The sequence below is a fragment of the Euleptes europaea genome, chromosome 16 (assembly GCF_029931775.1).
Source record: "Euleptes europaea isolate rEulEur1 chromosome 16, rEulEur1.hap1, whole genome shotgun sequence".
Lineage (NCBI taxonomy): Eukaryota > Metazoa > Chordata > Lepidosauria > Squamata > Sphaerodactylidae > Euleptes > Euleptes europaea.
Genome location: NC_079327.1, coordinates 47,772,240 through 47,793,681, shown reverse-complemented (window position 1 = coordinate 47,793,681; position 21,442 = coordinate 47,772,240). Strand labels below are relative to the sequence as shown.

Below are 21,442 nucleotides of genomic sequence, written 5' to 3'. Positions count from 1 at the left end.
GGATTTCTATCTTAAAAAACACACACCAATTGCCATGAATTTCTACACAAATGCCACCTCTAAATTCATTACTGTGACATAGTACAATAACTAAAATTACTTTGTTCTGTTATATTTACTAATATAATTTAGTGAATATACTTTTACCCAATATAAGAGTCAGAAAATTTTAAATATGAAATAAGCCCTTAAGTTATTGAGCCCTGTGGCACAGTGTGGTAAACTGCAGAACTGCAGTCGAAGCTCTGCTCACGACTTGAGTTCAGGCCCAAGGGACGTCCGTTTCAGGTAGCCAGCTCAAGGTTGACTCAGCCTTCCATCGTTCCGAGGTTGGTAAAATGAATGCCTAGCTTGCTGGGAAAGGCAATGGCAAACCACCCCATAAACATAGTCTGCCTCATAAATGTGATGTCACCCCATGGGTCAGTAATGAACCTGTGCTTGCCCAGGGGACCTTTACCTTTTAAAGCCCTTAGGTTAGCTACCTTCAAAGGTGAGTACATAAAATGAATGTGTTTTAGTAAAACATTTTAACTCAATCATCCCTTTCTCTTTGTAGTCAAAGTCAAATACGAACTGAATTTCTTATGTTTGTATACCATTTAATAAAGAAATAAAAACAAAGCTGCATTTGAAGAAATGCACTGAAGCACACAAAATACAGGCAATGGGTTAGTTTAAGAGGCAAGTAAAGGGAAACTGTACCTTGTTCTTGTTTGATCCTTTCTCTTTCTGCATAACCAGCAGCTAGCATATTAATTCTGTTTAACCACCTGAAACAATATTTTTTAAAGACAAAATTTAATTTATGAGTCTTTGTATCTGTCTGGGCTGACCTGTACACATGATGTATGTAGGTGGCAGGCACTGTGCATACAAGGGAGCAAAACTGAATATGTTGACCCCCCCCTACACACACACCTATGTGTTTCCTGCAAAAAGGGCACAGACTGGTTGGTATACAAGCTACTTTCTTGACATTTCTGATCACAGGAATGGAGCCTACATACATAGGCTCTGTGGCCATGCTGCAGTAAACATGCATAGTGGGGGCAGGATAGGCATACTCTCTATACGGGCATTGCTTATACCCACATGTATTATATGTATGTTATTCCAACATGTACAGGTGTCTTATTTGGGGGGTGGGTTGGAAAAGATTGTATTTGGTAGTTTTATTCATCAGGATCTCCATTCTCTAGAATTCTGCTGTAAAAATATTTTGATATGACTGCCTCAAATGGAAAATGTTGAATAAGGATGCTAAAAGATCTTTAAATGCAAAATTTTGAGATATTCAAGGCTTCATCGAATCTATTGTGACTATAACTGATATGATCCTGCTGTTCCAGTTTTCCAAGAACAAGTCCTATATGACAAAGAGTCAGTCTATATATTTCAAAACCTTATTTCTCAATTTTATTTTATTTTATTTATTTCAAGTTTATTCATTACACAGAGTACCTTCATTTATAGCCTTTTTAGTCCAAAGCCAAAGGCATCATTTATTATAACAAAGAGATAGGAGAAAGTGTGTGTGTATAAAGGAGGCAGAAGAAAATTCTTTCTAGGGTTAAAGGCTCTGACCTTTGTTGGAAGTGTGAATTAGAGCTATTCTTCTTTTATTACTACATTGTCATTATGATAAACTACCTGCAAAAATGGATTTTCCTCCAACCTATGATGTTGTGACTTGTAGCCATTCATACTAAATCCAATTCTCTATGCTACTTTGGTAAATCTGGAGCTGTTTTCTGAATGTGAAGCACCAGAATTACAGAATTGATATTAGCCAAGCTAATTATTAGAAGGAAAAATGGGTGGTAACCATGCCCCTAATAATGAACACACCGACAACACTGACAATGCTGGGGAGGGGGGGGGATCCATGGCATTTTCTTCTGAATGTTGAATTCACATATGTGATCCACAAACGTGCGGCCAGCAAGCTGAAAATGAAATTTCCCCCAATGCCTGTGGAATTGCTATGTGCGGTTCCACAGGCTGTGCCACTATTTTTGCTGGTGCACGTTTGAGCCAGCAAAAGTGGGTGTTCCCGGAGTGAAAAGGCTCAGGGAGCTGACTAATGTCAGCCCTGCTCCCAGGAACACCCCTTTGATGCTGGCACATGCCCCTGCGGTTTCGCCAGCGATCATGTGTGGTGCTGCTGTGCTGCTCCCTGGCGTCAATGCCCCTTTATCTGGTGCAAATGGCATTCACACCAATGCTGGGGTCATGCTGCCTCCTCTACACCTTCCCCTTAGGGTTGCACTGTAAATCCACTAAAATCAATGGATTTAGACTGAGGTCACTCTACATAGGATTGTACTATCCGTTTCTTAATGAGAGACACTGGTCTGACTGCAAGCTTGATCTGAAAGACTTTCTCCCTCAAGTCAGAAGTATTGGGGCTTGATGTTATTTCTAGCATGTGTTGACATGCTCTGATTTATAACTATTTCACATGTTCCATAGCCAAGGAGTGGCATAGAAAACAGGTGCTGGAATAGAAGTCTGGCTCATGTTCCATCACTGTTTTCATAATGTAAGGTACAGTTATGCACTTTTCCATATTAGACGTCAAAAAATGGCAAGAGTAAAAGAAGAAAGTCTCTCCAGTAAATGAAATTTAATTCCTTTCCACACCTTAAAGGCTGTACAGTCTTTGAGGGATCAGTTTAAATTAACATTTAACAATGGTAACTTGCAGTAACGAGTTAGTTACCCTTTGGCAAACACTGATTCAAAAGGCATATAGCTGTATATAATTATGGCTTATTTTGTTGCCATATCACTTTGCAAGATTAAACTTTCATAATTTTTGAAAAGTAGAATATGGCAAGTGTATGGGAAATGTGCACATGGAAAACAGTATGTTGGCAGATTTCTCTGACTGCACTGGAACAGATTGTACTAGCCATTCAATACAAGCTCAGCAGAGTTCTGATGCATAATGTTGTCCTTTTCAATTCCAAGGAATGCTGTATATATCCATCTTCATTACGCACTTGAACAATCCTCCAGTGCTGAAGAAAATAGGGCAGTTACTGCTTAGGCAAAATTGTCTGTGCATTATGGATGCTTACAAAATTGTCCAAACTTCTCCTAGATTTTAGTGTCCTAATTAGCCAGAACTTTTTACCACAGCAGGGTTGGTATGGTTAGAATCTGCAGTGTCTCTATGATACACATTTCCAGAAATTGCATTGTAAGAAACAATGAACTGACTCAAGGAAGCAAGTTATTACATTAAAGTGGTACAAACAACAGAAAAATCCATGGCATTCTCCTCACACATACATACACACATGACCACCTATTATGCTGGCAAAAAGGCATGATCAGAATTTATATGAGTGTATTTGCACATGTGTGTCATGTGATTTGAAACTGTGATGAAATGGAAAAATAAGTGATATATTTTCTTTTGCTTCTGAGTCATCCTTGAACTGAGTTTTATATTCAACTATAATGATTTACATAGATTATGTTTCACTACCTGTTCATGTCATCTAGATGTTCAGCAGCAAAATAAAAGCTTTTGATCTTAGGATGACAGGCTTTGAACGCACTGCGGAAGAAAAATAGCACAAAACACAGTGAGTAAAATATTAAAGCATACAATCTTTTTATATTAAAGTCATCATTTCATTTTTATGGGCTTGACTCAATATTGACATAAGCCTAAAGACAAGAATATTTGCATTTTAATAACCTTCTGGAATATAATCAAAATGTACTTTTTTGAAGGCACATTAATAATATAATCATATCTAAATAATAGTTATATTGTACCATGAACCCAGAGACAGTTCAAATTCTACCTTGAGTCACTGAATGATTGTTGTAAGAACATAGCAGTTTATTCATTTGGTAGGTCAAGGTGTCATAAAAGTTTCTGAACAGAACACTGTTTGGTCAGATTTGATTTAACAGAGAAGTCGCTATGAGTTTTCATACCACAGTGCTTCAGGCACTACTTTCAGTTTAAAAACTCAGAAGCTAAAGATAAAAAACAAATGTGTTGACCAATTTTGACAAGATGTTGAATTTACAAAGTCAGTCACAGGTCCTTTCCATTTCAACCAAACACTAAAATAGTTTTTGTCCAGCTCTAGAGCATCAAATGTAGTGTACATTGCAGCATAGGGTGTTTACACTGGCACAAGACTCTAATAATTTAAACAGGCATAGAGCCCACAATACTGACTGCATTATATCCTGTGAGACATTTGCCTGGATCCCCAGCTGAAAATACCTTTCTCCTAATTGAGGATCAAGGCTTACAAAAATGTAATGTATCACAGATTAGCAACTGAAATGTATTCTAGTAATGCAATCCAGTAAAAGAAAACCATTAAATTATTTAATCCTCAAAATCAACAGTCAAGACCATCAACAAAAATGCTTTCATCCTACTTCAAAGTACCAGAAACAATGGGTTTTTATAGTAATGTATAATGATAATACATAATTGTATTTAACATTAATAAGGGAATTCATAAAACATAAAAGCTATATTAGAGAAAGTTACAAGCAACAAGTTTCCCCCCTCAAAATAGAGGAAGCGTTTCAGCCTTTATAATTCATCTGTTCTTAAATGTTACTTCTAATATACTTACTATTTCTTGCGGCATTCACTAGCTCTATCAATTTTAAATTCTGGTAGGCTGATGAATCCCTCTGCTTTTTCATCCTATGAAGATGAAAAGATGAAAGAAAAATAACTAAACAGCCAAATAAATCACAAGATCAAATATACTTACCAACTGTCCTCACTGGATAAGAGTCCTGTATTTATTATCTTATCAAAACATTAACAAGAATCAATGGGTATGTGTTACTGAAAGGCTGGCTAAAATACGTACTGATGGTGTAAGCTTCCTCAGCCAGGCAAACAGTGGCTCCCTGGGGATATTTCAGGTAAGAAAATGGTGGAGGAGAGGAAGGCTTAAGCCCTTCTCTAGGTAGGGCTTGGAAATCTTCAAGAATTACAAATGATTTCCAGACTAGAGAGATCAGTTTCACTGAATAAAATGGCAGTTTTGGAGGATGGACTCTATGGCATTATATCCCGCTAAGGTCCCTTCTCCCCCCACCCCCCACTCAAATCTTCAGGAATCTATCAATCCAGAGCTGGTAACACATTGTACCTGTATACCATGGTCCTTGTCAAAATCAGGCCTGTGTACATGTGGGAATTAAATTCTGAGCACATGTTGACTGGCCACAGGGAGAACACAAAGGCTTTTTTAACAGGTGAACTGGCCTTCAAAGAAGTTATTTTGTAGATTCATTATTAAATTTGGTAATATTGTTCCAGCTAATTGCCTCCAATGAGACATAACCTGCTTCCACATACAATTATCAGTGTATCTCTTATTGCTGCTGTGAATGCAGCCTCCTCATTTTTCCTTGTAACAAAAAGGACTAAAGTCTTACTTTTTTTAAAAAAAATTAAGCTTAGTACACTATTGCAAAAGATTGTTATAATGCTATAGTGATCTAGCAATTCCCAGTTTTAAGTCCCCCAAAACTCCCTGATGTGTGAGTTTGTGAAGAAGGCTAGCTGCATTGGCCAAGACAAGGAAAATGGTGGTGATGTGAGTGGGATCTAGGAAAATGCACACCTTGCCCTCCACAATGCCCAAAGGTGCTTTGACTGCAATTTCCCCCAAAAAGGCCATATCAAACTAGATATGGGAAAGACCACACGAAAGTGGGGGGAAACACAGAAGCAGGATAAACAGAGGACAATGACATGTAGATGCTTTTCCTGTTTTTCAAGCCACTATCTACTTTGCCGTAGACATTTAGCTACCCTGTCTCTTCACCCACTTCCTAATACTCTTCTCTCCTTGTCCCCATAATCCACAGCCCCCTCTTGAAACATCTCACTGATCCTTCTGCCCTTTCTCCCAAGCCTCTTTCCCTACCCACATGTCCTTCAGGTTCCTCTTTTTAAGAAAACTGCCCTTCTTGCAGTTTTTTTGCCTCTGGGCTCCCACCCGCACCCCCGCTGGCTTCCCTGTTTCTTGAGATCTCCTCCTCGTTCCCAGAATGGCTCTGGCTGAATTTTAAATTCCTATCAAACAACATTCTGCTCTGTTAGAAACTGGACTACAAAAGTGTCCTTGAGAAAGGGAGCATTCCAAGCCATCACTACATTCAGCCAATCAATGCCAGAGGCTGAGGCAATACAATATAGTTACTGAATCAGTTGCATATAGGATTTACAAACTTTTGTATGAGAAACAGTTGATGTCTACAATGGGAAACACATGCTAATTCAGGAAGCATTTCATGCTCATGAAAGAGAACTGGGAAATTCATTACTGAAACTTCTGATACTACCACCCAGCAGGACAGTACTGGGTGGTGAATAACTTTATATATATAGGAGCTGTCTTCTGCTAAACAAAAGATGGCACAGATTGAAATTGTCCAACTTCAGATGGTACAGTCTGAAATTGCCCAACTTCACCTTTGAGGCACTAATTTGATATATGAGTAGAAGAGAACTGTCCATACTGTCATAGCTTTATTTACTGTTTCCAGTGCAGTGGTTCTCACTGTCACAGACAGAAGCTGCTCATTTTAGAAGGCAGTTTACATCTGCCTCAGAATTTCCCCCCACATGGGTATGTCACCTTTGGATAATGGCTGTAGTATGTAGGCTCAATCACAACCCTTCTGGGACTTGGACTTCCAAAAAGTTTCTGAAAGAGTCCCTCACCAAAGGCTTCTGATTAAATTTAGCAGTCATGGGATAAGAGGACAGGTCATCTTCTGCATTAGAAACTGGTTAAACAACAGGAAGCAGAAAGTAAATATGAAAGTCTTGTAGTGGAGGACAATAAGCAGTGGAATTCCAAAGGGATCAGTATGGTGCCTAAACGATTTTATTTGTTCAAAAGGGATACTGTTGTACTGAAAAAAGTGCAGAAAGGGGCAACTGAAATGATGGGCTGGAGCATTTTCTATATGAAGCAAGGCAAGGACTCTGGAATTTTTAGTGCAGAGAAAAAATGACTAAGAGAGGCATAATAAACATATGTACAGTAGACCCTTGCCATTTGCCAATTCATGATTTCACTTATACATGGTCTGATCATGAGATGCTGTCTCCAGCCTGTTTTTACCGCTACCACACCATCATCATCATAACTACATTAAATTTTGCTAGTGGGAGCAGACCTCTAATTGCCAGTATTGTCAGGCATGGATCTGAGAAAGGAATGTTGTGGTTTCTCCAGGTGCCGGCCAAGGCCAGCCTCATGCCCTGTAAACAGTGTGTTTAGACTTCTTTACGTGGGAACTCTCCTGACAGCTCCAGGGAGGGGGGTTGCCATGGTATCCAGATCTACCCAGATTTGCCCTTTTGTCTTCTATATATGCCCTGTACTGTACTCATAGCTTTCACTAGTGTCCATTTTGACTCCTGGCTTCTGTTACCTGTGGATTTTCTAATAAATCAGCTTTCTTTGGACTGTCTGTCTGCTGAAGTCTGTTTATGGGATTATCACGGGACTAGAGCTTACATATTCACAGATTTCTTCATTCACAATGATCCTGGGAATGGATCCCCCGCAAATGGCAAGGGTCTAACATATGGGGAAAGAAGACAGAGACAATTTTTCCTCCCTCTACCATAATTTTAAAAACCACGGGCACCTATTTATTTATTTATTAAAATATCTGGAGCTTGCCTTTTTTCTTGCCTCAATGAAGCTGAGGAGCAGTAGATTGAAGTGTGAAACAAGGAAGTACTTTTTTACTGATGCAGGAATTAAATTATGAAATTCACTGCCAGAGAATGTGGTCATGGCTACTAGTTTAGTTCGCTTTACAAGGATAGATCCATCAGTCACTGTGGTGTAGTGGTTTGAGTGTTGGCTTGGGACTCATGTTCAAATTCCCAGTCTTGCCATGGAAGTTTGGACCAGTCATTCACACTATCTGTCTCAGTCTAAACTACCTCAAAATCTTACAAATGGTTGTAAGCCACTTTAAATCCCCACTGGGGACAAAAAGAGGGTAGAAATGAAGTAAATAAATGGCAATCAGTCAGGATGAATAAATGTAACCTCCATTTTTAGAGAGAGTTTTGAGGGCAGCAACACAGGGATTCTTTGTCCTCCTTACTATGCTTGTAGGCCTTTCGAAAGCATGTGGTTGGTCACTGTGTAAATAGGATAGTGGATTAGATGCTCTTATACTGTCTGCAAGAAGAGCAACAAATATGTCAATTTCTTACCTCCTCATTGATATACCAGTACAGAGAAGTGTCCTTCAGAACAAACCAATATTTTTTCCATTTTTGTGAGAAATAACTCTTGGCATCCTTCTTTTTCCAAAGCCAGCCTTCACAATCTCCACGACCGAGATCTTTACAAGAAATTCGTCTTTTACTCTTACTCTGTGCAGTGGCTGGGAACAACAAGAAAGTTTATATTAATTGCATAATCCTTCTTCCCCAGCCTGGAATCCACAGTCTAGCCTGGAACCTAGACTTTAATGAGGGTGGAACTGTGCGCTGCCCCTCATAATGAAAAGTTGTCCATGTTTAAAATATATACAAACACAATATTTAAACAGTATAAAAATTAAATTAAAAATCCCAGAAGACCTACAAGAAGCTATTTAACATATTTACCTTTGTTCTTCTTTTTAGACTTGTGCTGCAGAGAGGATTGCTGAAATGTCTAAGAAAAAAATCCAAACAAAAATTCCACTTAATTAGAGTACGCCAGTAACAACGAAGTATTTAACATGCAACAATAATCAGAAAGTACAGCCACTTGACACAATTTATTGAAAGTTCTCCTGTGCAAGCTAACTGAAATGAACAGGAGCAATACAGTTGTCAATTGGTTTATCAGCCCGTGACCAGAGAATAATGGGCTCTGTAGTAAATATTTTTAACACTTAGCTTCCCAACTGGAAACAAAGCTATTTTTCCATTGACAGCCCCAACATACAAGAAAATACAGTGGCTGTGGGTGTGCTTCACTGCAATTTAAGGCATATTGTAAAGTATGCAAAAAAGGAAAGACAAAAAAAAAAGACTGGCAAGAAACCACCTTTCTGCTGTGTTTTTTTTAACATGATAATTGCTTTTACTGTTTTTATTATTGATATGCTTGCTGCTGGTTTGCAAGTTTTAATGCATTTGTATGTGATTTTTTTAATCCCTTGGGGACTATTAGTGGCCTGAAATATGATGATATAAACTAAATCAAACTATAAAGGCAAGCTTTACTTAGGGTGGAAGAAGCATTTGGGCTTCCAGTTGTTTCATTAGGCACACAGTACAAATGGGTTCCAATTTGGAACTGAGCTTGAAAAAAAAGCCCAAACAATTTTCTGAATGCAAATCTTTGCTCAATTGTCCAAGCAAAATCTTGAATTGTGCCAAAGGGAAGGTGTTCACCCATCACTAACACTTGTTCCAGGGAAGAAAAGTGCTGGGATGCAGGCATAATGCTAGGATGCAGGGCCACAACAGAAAGTCCCCTGGAAACTAACAGATGTTAATAGTAGTTCCTGCCAAACCTGAGAGCAGTAAACGATGTACAGTGTTGCTCATTTTTCCTGCTATGAAATGAGAAATAACTAAAACTCAGTGGCATTCACAACTGAAAGAAAATTCTCTCGGACTGGAAGGACAGATGATCAGGTGAACTCCTCTGGGAAGAACATATTGAGTACCTGTGGATCTGGTGCTACCGAGGCCTTCCAGGGTATTAGATTGGTAATTGTATGAAACAGGCTGGTGGACTAGATGGCTCATTGGTGCATGGGTGCTCTTATATTCACCTACAGATGAGTTTGCAGAGACTACTTGGTGTGAGAAGCTGAGACTATGACTTACTGCTGTAGACATTTTTTCCAGTATATTCTTCAAGCAAATGTGTCTCCACAGAAGCCAAGTTTTATGAAAAGAGTATGTAACAAGCACAACAATTGTAAGGTATTACATTTAAAATGAGAAGGGGGAAACAGCTTGGGTATTTGGACAATATCACTTTCAAGACTTTAACAGCACATACCTGAGCTGGCGGCATACGGGGACGGCAGGAAAGAGGCGCTGCAGCCACCAGCGTAAGTGCATGATCACAGTTTTACACGTACTTACACTGGCGGCAGGGTCACGCCACCTCCTAAGAGGTTTCACCCAGAAACCTCAGGAATGGGTTGTAAGAAATTAAGAAACTGGAAAATAAACCAAACAATATATGCTGCCATGGGATAATGAAAACCTTCAAAGAATTTACAGCACAATCCAAAGTAGAGCTAAACCTTTCTAAGGCCACTGCTTTATCCATGGAATAACTGCTTAGGATGGAGCCGCTGAACTCCTATTTTAAAACTGCTTTGATTAATTTTAATTCTATAATTATTAATTTTGTTCACTATTATAAGACTATGGAGCCCACTTTAAAGTAACATGTTGACTTCCACTGTTCAGTATTTCAGCAGATGCTTTTCACTAGCACGTCAATGAAGTACAAAAGTATCTCTTTTTAAAATGTGCATCACCACATGCACGCATACACACACACTCTCAAACCCTCTAAACTTCTCTCATTAATTCTCAGTTCTATGTGAGAGAATAATATAAGTTGGTTTTCTCCAACTATTTCCTGCTCTCTTTCTCTGTCCTTCCACACCATTTTTATTCCATTTCATGTTCCTGACCAAGACTTCAGTCTACAAGATCTTGAACCAAACTCATTAGTTAGCAGTGCTTTTTATAGCATTTCTGGTATGTTGGTACATAAAATGAAGTACAAATATGCATGGTGCAAGTTATTTAGAAGAGGCACATGCTTGCTAAAATTGTCACTTTTATTGAAAAAATATATACAAGGTTACTGCTTGCATACATGTTACACAAATGGTGACTGAAATGCATGCCACTCACAATTAATATGAGGTGCATGCCATTTTTCACTTGTGTACTTGTATCTGCATACCAAAACTATTAAGAGGCATCCCCTCTAGGGTATTGCAGTACTTTCTGTTGCTGTTCCCAATTTCTTTCATAGAAATAGCTTTTGATATGAGGAAAAAATCTTTCATTGGTTCAAAAGCTTGTGTCTTCCTGAGTTTTACCTATTTTGCATCTCGGACAGCCCATTACTGAAGGGGGGGGGAGCCCGAATGCATGGTGGCCAGGAGCAGCGCAGCCGCGACACCTCCACAGAGGCTTACCAGCTGCTGCAGAGAAAATAAAAGCACTTTAAATTGAAAAATGGGGGGAATGCCCCCATAGAAAACAATGAGGCTACACCACCAAAAAAGGTGGTGCAGCAATGTTGCAACTCGAGAGGGTGTTCCCGGGGCGAAAGAGGTTTAGGATGCTGTCTAAAAGCAGCCTTGCCCCCTGGAACACCCTGGGAACACCTCCCAGGATGCCAGCGCAGGGACTTGTGCCGCTGGAATGCTGCCAGGAGGCAGCACTGGCGTCGGAGCCCTGCGCCGAGGCATGGCATCCCAGGGTTGGCGTGAATGCCCCCCATGCCAGTGTAAGTGCCCCCTATCTTGGGATAAATGGGCACTTATGCTGGTGCGGGGTCACAACAGCTCCTATGCTGATTCACCACCCCCTTCAGGATTGCACTCTTACTACTGGATACCAACCTGGCCATAACTGCTTTTCTCCAACACTGTATCTATGGGATGTTTCAAGATAGTTGTAGAAAAAACTTTAAACAGAATTGACTTCCTTTTACTTAAAGGTATTAGCATTATTACATTAGTATAAACTAATGTTTATGAAGGGTTAGTCTTCTGTAACATTATTTAGTGTGATTAATAAAATATGGCATTATGTTCATAGTCCTGAAATCCTTGGCATTTTTGAAGAGATATAAACGTTTAAATATTGCTTCATTCATGAAAGATGCAACACTGCTTTGTTTTGTGTTGCAGGCAAACAGCATTCACAAATAAAATGCAATGTTTGTTCATATATCAGAGATTATTTTCATGGCAAATTATGGATTTACTTTGTATTACACAAAGTAACAAGACATTTATCCTATGAGTAAGGTGAAATTTCCAACAACTGTATACACATTAATGTATAATTAGGATGAAGGAAAAGAACACTTCTAGGTTCTGGGGATTTCATTAATTAACATGCGCTGAGAATAGGTCTATCATAAAATGTTATTAAATTCACACAGTCTTTATTAGATCCACCCAGCAGTACCAAAGGAAGTAATGAAATGTGTTTGTTAAAATAAATGCATATCATTTGTTTCCAGTTGGGCTCAGTGGAGAACCATCTGCTTTAACAACATTTCATTACTGCAAAAACTGGTACACAGCCAGAAACATAAGATCCTACAAATACTGACTTCCTTAATTGTCCATTTGCTAGGTTACTGAAAAAACAATTTATGTTAATTTTGAGCACATTGCTGAAGAATGTATTAGGATCCTCACACTTTGAAGAATGTTAATAGTCTAGTTTTTTTTAGTGCTCATCCAATTTCAGTAACATACTGTTACTGAATAAAAAATGTATGACCATATCATTCCTGAAACACTGCATTCAATCTACTAAATAGAAGGAAAGTTAAGGACTACTTAAATCAACCGGACATATATGTATATAACTTCTACTAGAATTCAAGCAATAGGGAATGTTCTACCAACTTTAGGGAAGCACTGCATGATCTACTGCTTCTAACCCTTACTACATTTTTTCAATTCCATTTTAATGTAATTAAATTAGTTGAATAAGAAAGTATATACAATAGCACCCCCCCCCCACTTTATTATCATAATGAAAGATCAGCGATGAGCAAAACACCATATACCAAACAATGGGACTTCTTCGCTTCATTTGTTACCAAATCATATTTATTAAATAAAGTCATACTGGTTCCTGAAAGAAATGCTTTAAGATGGAAATGAATAGTCATCAGTCATTATTTTGCCATTTTACTTACATGATACAAGGAGGTTTCAGGACCAGGGGTAGTCATGCTGTCTTGTCTTAATGAGTCCATTTGCAAACTGGGTAGCAGGGAATAATGACTTGGACTGTTACTTTTGTCTCCCTTCTTTTTGGATTTTTTCCCTGTGTCCTTTTTGCTATTTCTCTGAAACATGTAATCTTCCTGAGCTATTTTCTCATTGCTCATATATCGAAGTAGTGAATTTTCTAGACAGAAATTGGAAGAGTTACTTAGCAAATCAGGTATCCAGCTGTGCAGTGCAACTCTTGCCAAGGTCAGTGGCCCAACTCTAGCTGGATTTAGACCATTTAAACAACTGTGACTGGAACCCTGTGCCTTTATGACATTTAACGTATACCCATTTGTTTTAGGAATGTACCACAATATAATAGATCAGTCTATATTAAGACTCAACTTTTTTGAAATATCAACCTGAGTTTGTCAAAAGCAGCTGAGTGCTCTAATATTTTAGCTGTCCTCTATTTAATGCCCCTACCCCATTCTCCTCCTTGACTCCTGCTGACCTGGGTATCTATGAATATGTTTCCTTCTAACATTTACTGGCAGCAGGAAAAGAGGATAACCCAATATGAGATGGATTAACTCTATAAAGGAAGCCAAGACCCTCAGTTTGCAAGAACTGAGCAAGGCTGTTAACAACAGAACATTTTGGGGGACACTGATTCATAGGGTCACCATGAGTTGGAAGAAACATGATGGCAGTTAACCTAACACACACAGCATTTACTGGACAGCAGATTATCTTTATCCTTGTGCTTCTTGATTCCCATTACTGTATTGTCTCCTTGACTCTGTGCTTGCTTCTTTCTTTTGATTCAACTAAAAATCTCATCCAATTCTGTCATCACTTCTGCTTTTTTTATTTGAAATCAACCTTTAAATAGTTATCTTACAGAAACTGGATTAAGTGATATACATTTTGCGTGTGACATGTGAAACTTTATTATGTTAGTATTGGATATAATGCTCTAATTTGAATACACATATGCCAAAGAGGAATATAAGCAAATAACTAGTGCTGTAGGGAGAATGTTAGGAAAGCTAAAGCTCAGTATGAACTTAGGCTAGCGAGAGATGCTAAACACAACACAAAAGGGTTCTTTTCCTATGTACAGAGTAAGAGTAAGAACAAGGACAAGATAAGCCCATTGCGTGGACCGGAAAGTGAAATTGTAACAGGAGATGAAGAGAGGGCAGAACTCCTCAATTCCTACTTTTCCTCAGTCTTTTCTCGTGAGGGAAGTGGTGCTCAACATGGCATAAACAGAACATGTGATGAGGGAAGGGATTTGCAGCCTAGAATTGGCATTGGGGTAGTGCACAAACACCTGGTTTCTTTAAATGAAACAAAATCCTCTGGGCCAGATGAATTGCACCCAAGGGTACTCAAAGAACTTGCAGATGTAATTTCAGAACCTCTCTCCGTTATTTTTGAAAGGTCTTAGCAAACACGTGAGGTGCCAGACGATTGGAGGCGGGCAAATGTTGTCCCCATCTTCAAGAAGGAGAAAAAGGAGTATCCAGGTAACTATTGACCCATCAGCTTGACTTCTATACCAGGAAAAGTATTCGAACAAATAATCAAACAGTCCGTCCTTGAACATTTAGAAAGGATGGATCTGATCACCAAGAGCCAGCATGGGTTTCTCAATGATAAGTCATGTCAGACTAATCTTATCTCCTTTTTTGAGAAAGTTGCTACCTTGCTGGATCAGGGGAATGCTGTAGACATAGTTTATCTAGATTTCAGTAAGGCTTTTGATAAGGTTCCACATAGTATTCTAGTTGACAAATTGGGAAAATGTGGGTTAGATCCTATTATTGTTAGATGGATCTGCAACTGGTTGACAGATCATACCCAAAGAGTGCTAGTTAATGGTTCCTCGTCCACTTGGAGAGAAGTGACTAGTGGAGTTCCTCAGGGATCTGTGCGGGGCCCTGTGTTGTTCAACATCTTTATAAATGATTTGGATGAAGGAATAGAGGGGATGCTTATTAAATTTGCAGATGATACTAAATTGGGAGGGGTCGCAAATATGGTAGAAGACAGAGCCAAGATGCAGGATGATCTTGACAAGCTGGAGAAATGGGCTAGAACTAATAAAATGCACTTCAACAAAGACTAATGTAAAGTTCTCCATTGAGGTAGGAAAAATCAAATGCATAAATATAGGATGGGGGAGACTTGTTTGAGCAGTAGTGTGTGTGAAAAGGATCTTGGGGTCTTAGTAGACCTAACACTGAACATGAGTCAGCAGTGTGATGCTGTAACTAAAAAGGCAAACGCAGTCTGGGGCTGCATCAACAGAAGTATAGTGTCCAGATCACACGAAGTGATGGTATCACTTTACTCTGCTCTGGTTAGACCTCACCTAGAGTACTGTGTTCAGTTTTGGGCACCACAATTTAAGAAAGATGTAGACAAGCTGGAACATGTCCAGAGAAGGGCAACAAAGATGGGGAGGGGTCTGGAGACCAAGTCCTATGAGGAAAGGTTGAAGGAGCTGGGTATGTTTAGCCTGACTAGGAGAAGACTGAGAGGGGATATGATAACCATGTTCAAGTACTTGAAGGGCTGTCATATAGAGGAGGGTGCCGAGTTGTTTTCTGTTGCTCAAGAAGGTCAGACCAGAACCAACGGGTTGAAATTAAATCAAAAGTGTTTCCGTCTAGACATTAGAAAGAATTTTCTAACAGTTAGAGTGGTTCCTCAGTGGAACAGGCTTCCTCGGGAGGTGGTAAGCTCTCCTTCCCTGGAGGTTTTTAAGAAGAGGTTGGATGGCCATCTGTCAGCAATGCTGATTCTGTGACCTTAGGCAGATGATGAGAGGGAGGGCATCTTGGCCATCTTCTGGTCACTAGGGGTGTGGAGGGGGGAGGTAGTTGTGAATTTCCTACATTGTGCAGGGGGTTGGACTTGATGGCTCTGGTGGTCCCTTCCAACTCTATGATTCTATGATTCTATGCCATATGAATTGTATCTGGAACTTTCACATGTAATAAGTTCTTCACTACAGACCACTGATTTGAATGTTCAAAGGAATAGGCACACAAATATGTTACCTATTGAAATAAATGGGCAGATCTTCCAGATGCGGGAGCTCCTACACTAACAAGAAATCTATGGATCGGGGCTGAAGATACTTGGAACAGATATACAAATCATCCAGATTTTATCATGAAACATAAGAACAAATGAGTCTTAAGTTTTCAAGGTGACCTCATTCAGAATTCTCTGAGTCTCAGTTAAATCCCTCTTCAATAGGGTAATTTAACCTTATAACTCAAACTATGTGACATGTTTGGCCAAAAGTTGGGTCAGGGTCCCCCTCAGTGCTGTTTCAGCAAAAACAGCTATGGGGAAGCACTTTTTGCCTTGTTGTGGGCTGCACATGCAGTACTCAGTGCAGATGCAGTCTGCAGGGAGGTAAATAATGCTCCAGCTTGGGAAAATGGCATGGAGGGAAGCTGGAGCCCCTCCTCCCCCAGCACCACGGCCCTGATCTGAACTGGAATCTGAATTGTGGCTATGGGGAAAGTGAGTAAAGTGTATATTGTAGTTTGGCTCTAATAAGTGCAGGTAACTATTACATTAACACCATCATAAATATATTTTGCAAAATCATATACCAAAAGGCTATAAATGGAAATTACATCTGGCAGGAAAAGTTTCTGGTTGAATTATAAGAACATTAGAAGTGTTTCTAGGAAGCCCACAAACAAGACAACTGCAGCAGCATTATCCTGCTTGTGTTACAAACCACTAAGATAATAGGCATGCTCCTGTGATACTGGAGAGAATAGGTATGCATCATGACTAGTATCCATTTTGACTAGAAGCCATGAATAGCCCTCTCCTCCATGAACATGTCCACTCCCCTCTTAAAGCCTTCCAAGTTGACAGCCATCACCACACCCTGGGTAGTTGATACAGTCTCACATCAGATTTATTAACATAGATAACGAGAGAACAAAAAAAGAATCAAAAGTTGGGCCAAGTACAAATTAGTTCCCTGCTGCTGTACTCTGAGCATCAAACTGCAACAGTATTATGCATGGTCATATTATATTGAGAAAGGCTAGCAATTAGTCCTCACGTCCAGTTTAGGATTCTACTAATGATGAACATGCAACTAGAATCCTTGAATAGTAAAAGCATGCCGCTTTTCAAAATTGTGTTTTGTAAATAACAATGTGGGGTTAAGGAAAACTTGCACGTAATTATTTATTCAAAGGGTATATAAAAACAAAGTGAAATGTGTACTTTTTGTTTGAGGTTACTTACCTCTTCTACTATCTCTTTTTGTCTTGCTGGGCTCTTCGTAGTCTCCTACCCAATTATATTCTACTGGCATAGATATAGGCCTTAGCTTGCCTGCATCAAAACAAACCTGGTAGTTAAATTACATTGTCTTCAAAATTCTTGTAACAAGATTGCAGAATTAAATTCACATGAATTCTCCATATTAAGTAACTATTGCAAACAATTCAAGGTGAGCAGGCTAATGTGACAATAATCCAGGGAATGTTTTTTGGAATTATTTATGTAGACAGCCCCCATATCCTCACCATTCCATGTTTCCTTCTTACCCACTTACCAACCTACCTTTTAACTGCCTCCCCATCTTCAGTGCTATTTATTATTTACTTCTTTTATAACCTGCTTTTCTCCACAATGGGAAGACAAAGTAATTTATATCATTCTCCTCTCCTCCATTTTGTCAATGCAACAACACTGTGAGGTAGGTTAGGCTGAGAGCGTGTGTGCTTACTGCTCACCTCATTGCAAATAATAATATATTTTTTTAATCTACCCAAGCTATTGTGGAAGTGAAAGGGCCAAGTGGTATAATTAATCACTCAAATGATGAAAATAAAGGCTGCCAAAATTATTTATCAATTTCCCAGGTAACGAAAAAAGAAGATAATTAGCTATTAGTGTTTGTCAAGCTTAGTTCTCTGTGCTCAGGATGTGGGGGATTCACACTTAAAAGTTGAGGAAGAAGAGAAAGAGGATTTATCTCTAATCTCTCTTTTGGGAGGTACGTGAAGCATAAGAATCTGTATCAAATGTTTACACGTCTGTATAACTTGGAAATATTTTTTTAAATTCATTATATGAATTATCAAAATAAACTGTAAACATTTAGATGGCAAAATTCTGCTGCATATATATTTCATTTCAGTTATTTTAAAATTCAGTTCATCTAAAAAACACAACAAAATGAGTTAACTCATAAAAATTTATATAGACATCTAGCTCTGTTACATTCTGGCATTTTCTACTCTATTTCTTTTAAATAAGACATCGAACATGCTATAATTATTGCAAAGAAAACCAATAAAATGCAGTTTGCTCATTTAAAGACTTACTGAAATTAGAGGGAAATGCTAACCTTTTTAGTAAGTTGAACTTCTCGGTCATACTATTCAGGTACTTCTACTAAAAGAAGACCAGTGATTGCTTTATAAATATGAGTTAATACTTCTATTTCATAAAGAAACCCAATAGCTAAGGATCTGAGATCATACATGTAACTAGCTTCTCTATCCCACAGCAACCTAGTTTAATTACTTCAGCTGAGAGGAGATGTAAAATTTCTAGAAATTTCGAATCCATAAAACCCCCCAAACCTTTCCCTCCATTTTTTTCTAGGAAAAAAAAGGAAATTTTGGGAAAAATTGAAATACATGCAATATTTACTTCCCTATCACACCTACATTTCTTTTACTGATTTAACATCCTCAATTGCAACTTTTATAATGTAGTTAGTATATAAAATTGTACTATTTAGCGTATTCACGTTACATGAAGGATGACAACAGGATCTTGAGATCTATGAAAGCCACCATACTTGAGAAGCAAACCCTATACTACCATAGCACACACATCTCTAATTTTTGCAATCAGAAACATAGGAAAACCAATTCTGTAGTAAATATTATTTGGACAGAAATGTTCTCATCCAGTCAAAACAGATAGGACTAACAGCGTGAATGGGTTTTCAGCTCAACTATATAACACTGAAACACTGAAATGTTTAATAATGTACTATAATCAAACACAACAGAGCATATTTATTTACATTTATACAAAAATCTATAAAATGTTGTGTATGTATGAGGTATACTATTTTTTCCCCAGTGTTCTGCGAAGTTTCCTAGTTTTTCCACTGGAAAAATTTATTCTGTACATTTAGAATGAGCGAAAATGCTTTGTAAAACAGGATAAAATATTTCATAGGAGGTTTTTTTCAGCCCTTCTCAAAATTTTCCCATTTTCCTATTGGAAAAATAGAAATTTCCTCAGACTTCTCATGTTATACATTTTGAGGGTTAAAACCTGTCCCCTAAGAAGCATTTTACTCATACTAAAAGAGACAATGGGCTTTTATACATTGCTGACCCAGGGTTAATTAAAAGGAATGCCGATGCTCAGTAACAGACACACTTTAAAGTTAACAGTTTTATTACAACAAACATTATTAAACAACAAAATTATTAATATTTAACATTATTAACATTTAACTAATAAGAATTGGAATAAGTTGGAATAAATTGGGCCACAACTTGAATTGGCAACAGCTGCGACCCTTGTGGCGCAGCATGTGTGATGTGTCAGGTGCCCAGGCCGTGCCATCACGGCCATAATAGCATCTGCCCACAGCGCCGCCGCTGTGGGCAACTGGGATGGCAGTACCAGGATGACACCAGGACGAACGCCACTAGGTGTTATCCCCCACCACGTGGGAAGAGGCGGACAACCTGCCCTGCCATCAGGGCATGTCCCTGAAGCCTCTCCCAAAACCCCATAAATGGGGTTCCCAAAACCTGGGAAGCGACCCCATTACCATGCGCTTCCCCCAACGTGACACATCCCCATGCCAAACCGCAACAAGCTGCGAGGAGACCGAACTCACTCACGGGCCCCTGCAGCCGCAGGGAGACCGAACTCAACTCTCGGACCCGAACTCAACTCTCGGACCCGAACTCAACTCTCGGACCGAACTCAACTCTCGGACCCGTACTCAACTCTCGGACCCTCGCAGCTTCCGCCACACTTCACAGCTGAAGCCAATTCCTTAGGCCCCCCTGAACTTTCTGTAGCCAGAAATCCATGCCCCAGCTGGTGAGGTGCACGCTATCCCACGGTATAAAGAAGCCATACGGAAGGAAATGTCCCGTTGCCGTATGATCATTCCAGCTAGTCTGGTCACTGCCCTCCCAACAGCATTGGTGACCTTCCTCCTAGCCACGTCAACCCGCTGCACATTGCGGGCGCCTCTCCAGCACCTCCCCTCCATAAGATCTGACCAGCAGATCACCATAGCCGGGCAGCCCCAAGAGCGTCTGGAAGCTCCGGCTCGCACCCTAGTACAGAGGGCAGAGCTGCATACTTGAGAGACTCCCTTGCGTTTTGAAGCAATGCTAGTCATAAAGCTATTCCCACCCAGAAAAAAAAGGGGGGGGAGGTACAGCTAATCACTCAGGTAATCTTTGAGTGTGTAGTTAATAGTCCTGGAGGTCAATATTTGAAAAGCTCCAGTTATGCAGCTAAATATCTCAGATTGTCAAATCAGCAGGTAAAACAGGTTTGAGTATAAGCCACAAAACCCGCTTGTGTTTTAACATCTAATGCCAACCTCAAACTATGAGAGGGGAAAGGGGGGAGGGTGAGGTGCTGTCAATCGGATAACCAAAACATAGTTGCTCCCTTTGATATTGCACAGCCCTGTTGAAATGACAGCCCACATGCGTCGACGGTGAGGGAACAGTGCAGGGAATATGATCTGAAGTCAGTACTGTCTACTCAGATCAGCAGCGGCTCTCCAGGGTCTCAGGCAGTGGTATTTCACATCACCAACCTGCTGCGATCCCTTCCACTGGAGATGCCGGGGATTGAACTCAGGACCTTCTGTATGCCAAGCAGGTGCTCTACCACTGAGCCACAGCCCCTCCCCGAACAGAAAGTTATGCCTGCCTCCAGTAGGAGGGGCGGTATAAACCCAGGTGCCTCCAACAGGAGGAGCAGGCAGCCTAAATGCCTACCCCGAATGCCCCGTTAGGAAGGAAGACTCCCTGATTAGCGCCACCTAAAAGGAGGGTTGCCTGCTGTAAGCCGGCAGAGCGATATATTGGGCTTATAACAACTGCAAGAGCTTATAACACTATAACCTGAAGGAATTGTCGTGATGTTGCTATCCGTGTATGGTGTGGCGCTCAAAGGACAGCCCTATCACCATGCTTAGAAAAAAGAGGGAGGGGTGAACTGATCTGTGTTGCCTGGAGATTAGTTGTAATAGGAGGAGATCTCCAGCCACCACCTGGAAGTTGGGAACCCTAGCCCAGGAGGCTATAATTTTCCCCCGCCTCCAACAGGAGGAGCGGCAAAACTTCAGTTGCCTCCAACAGGAGGAGCAGCCAGTCCCACACCACCAGCCAAATGC

General features: G+C 39.8%; 1 protein-coding gene across 6 annotated transcripts in view; it reads right to left on the bottom strand.

The window, feature by feature from the left end:
- Window positions 1-21,442, bottom strand: part of CNKSR2 (connector enhancer of kinase suppressor of Ras 2) — a 227,681-nt gene that overhangs the window by 30,031 nt on the left and 176,208 nt on the right. For all 6 annotated transcript variants that reach the window (XM_056861670.1, XM_056861672.1, XM_056861671.1 and 3 more), the window contains 7 exons: window positions 17,281-17,370; window positions 12,966-13,180; window positions 8,657-8,705; window positions 8,258-8,430; window positions 4,623-4,696; window positions 3,500-3,571; window positions 706-773 (listed from right to left, as the gene is read on the bottom strand). In XM_056861670.1, the coding sequence (XP_056717648.1) occupies window positions 706-773; window positions 3,500-3,571; window positions 4,623-4,696; window positions 8,258-8,430; window positions 8,657-8,705; window positions 12,966-13,180; window positions 17,281-17,370 (741 nt within the window). The remainder of the gene's footprint in view (window positions 1-705; window positions 774-3,499; window positions 3,572-4,622; window positions 4,697-8,257; window positions 8,431-8,656; window positions 8,706-12,965; window positions 13,181-17,280; window positions 17,371-21,442) is intronic.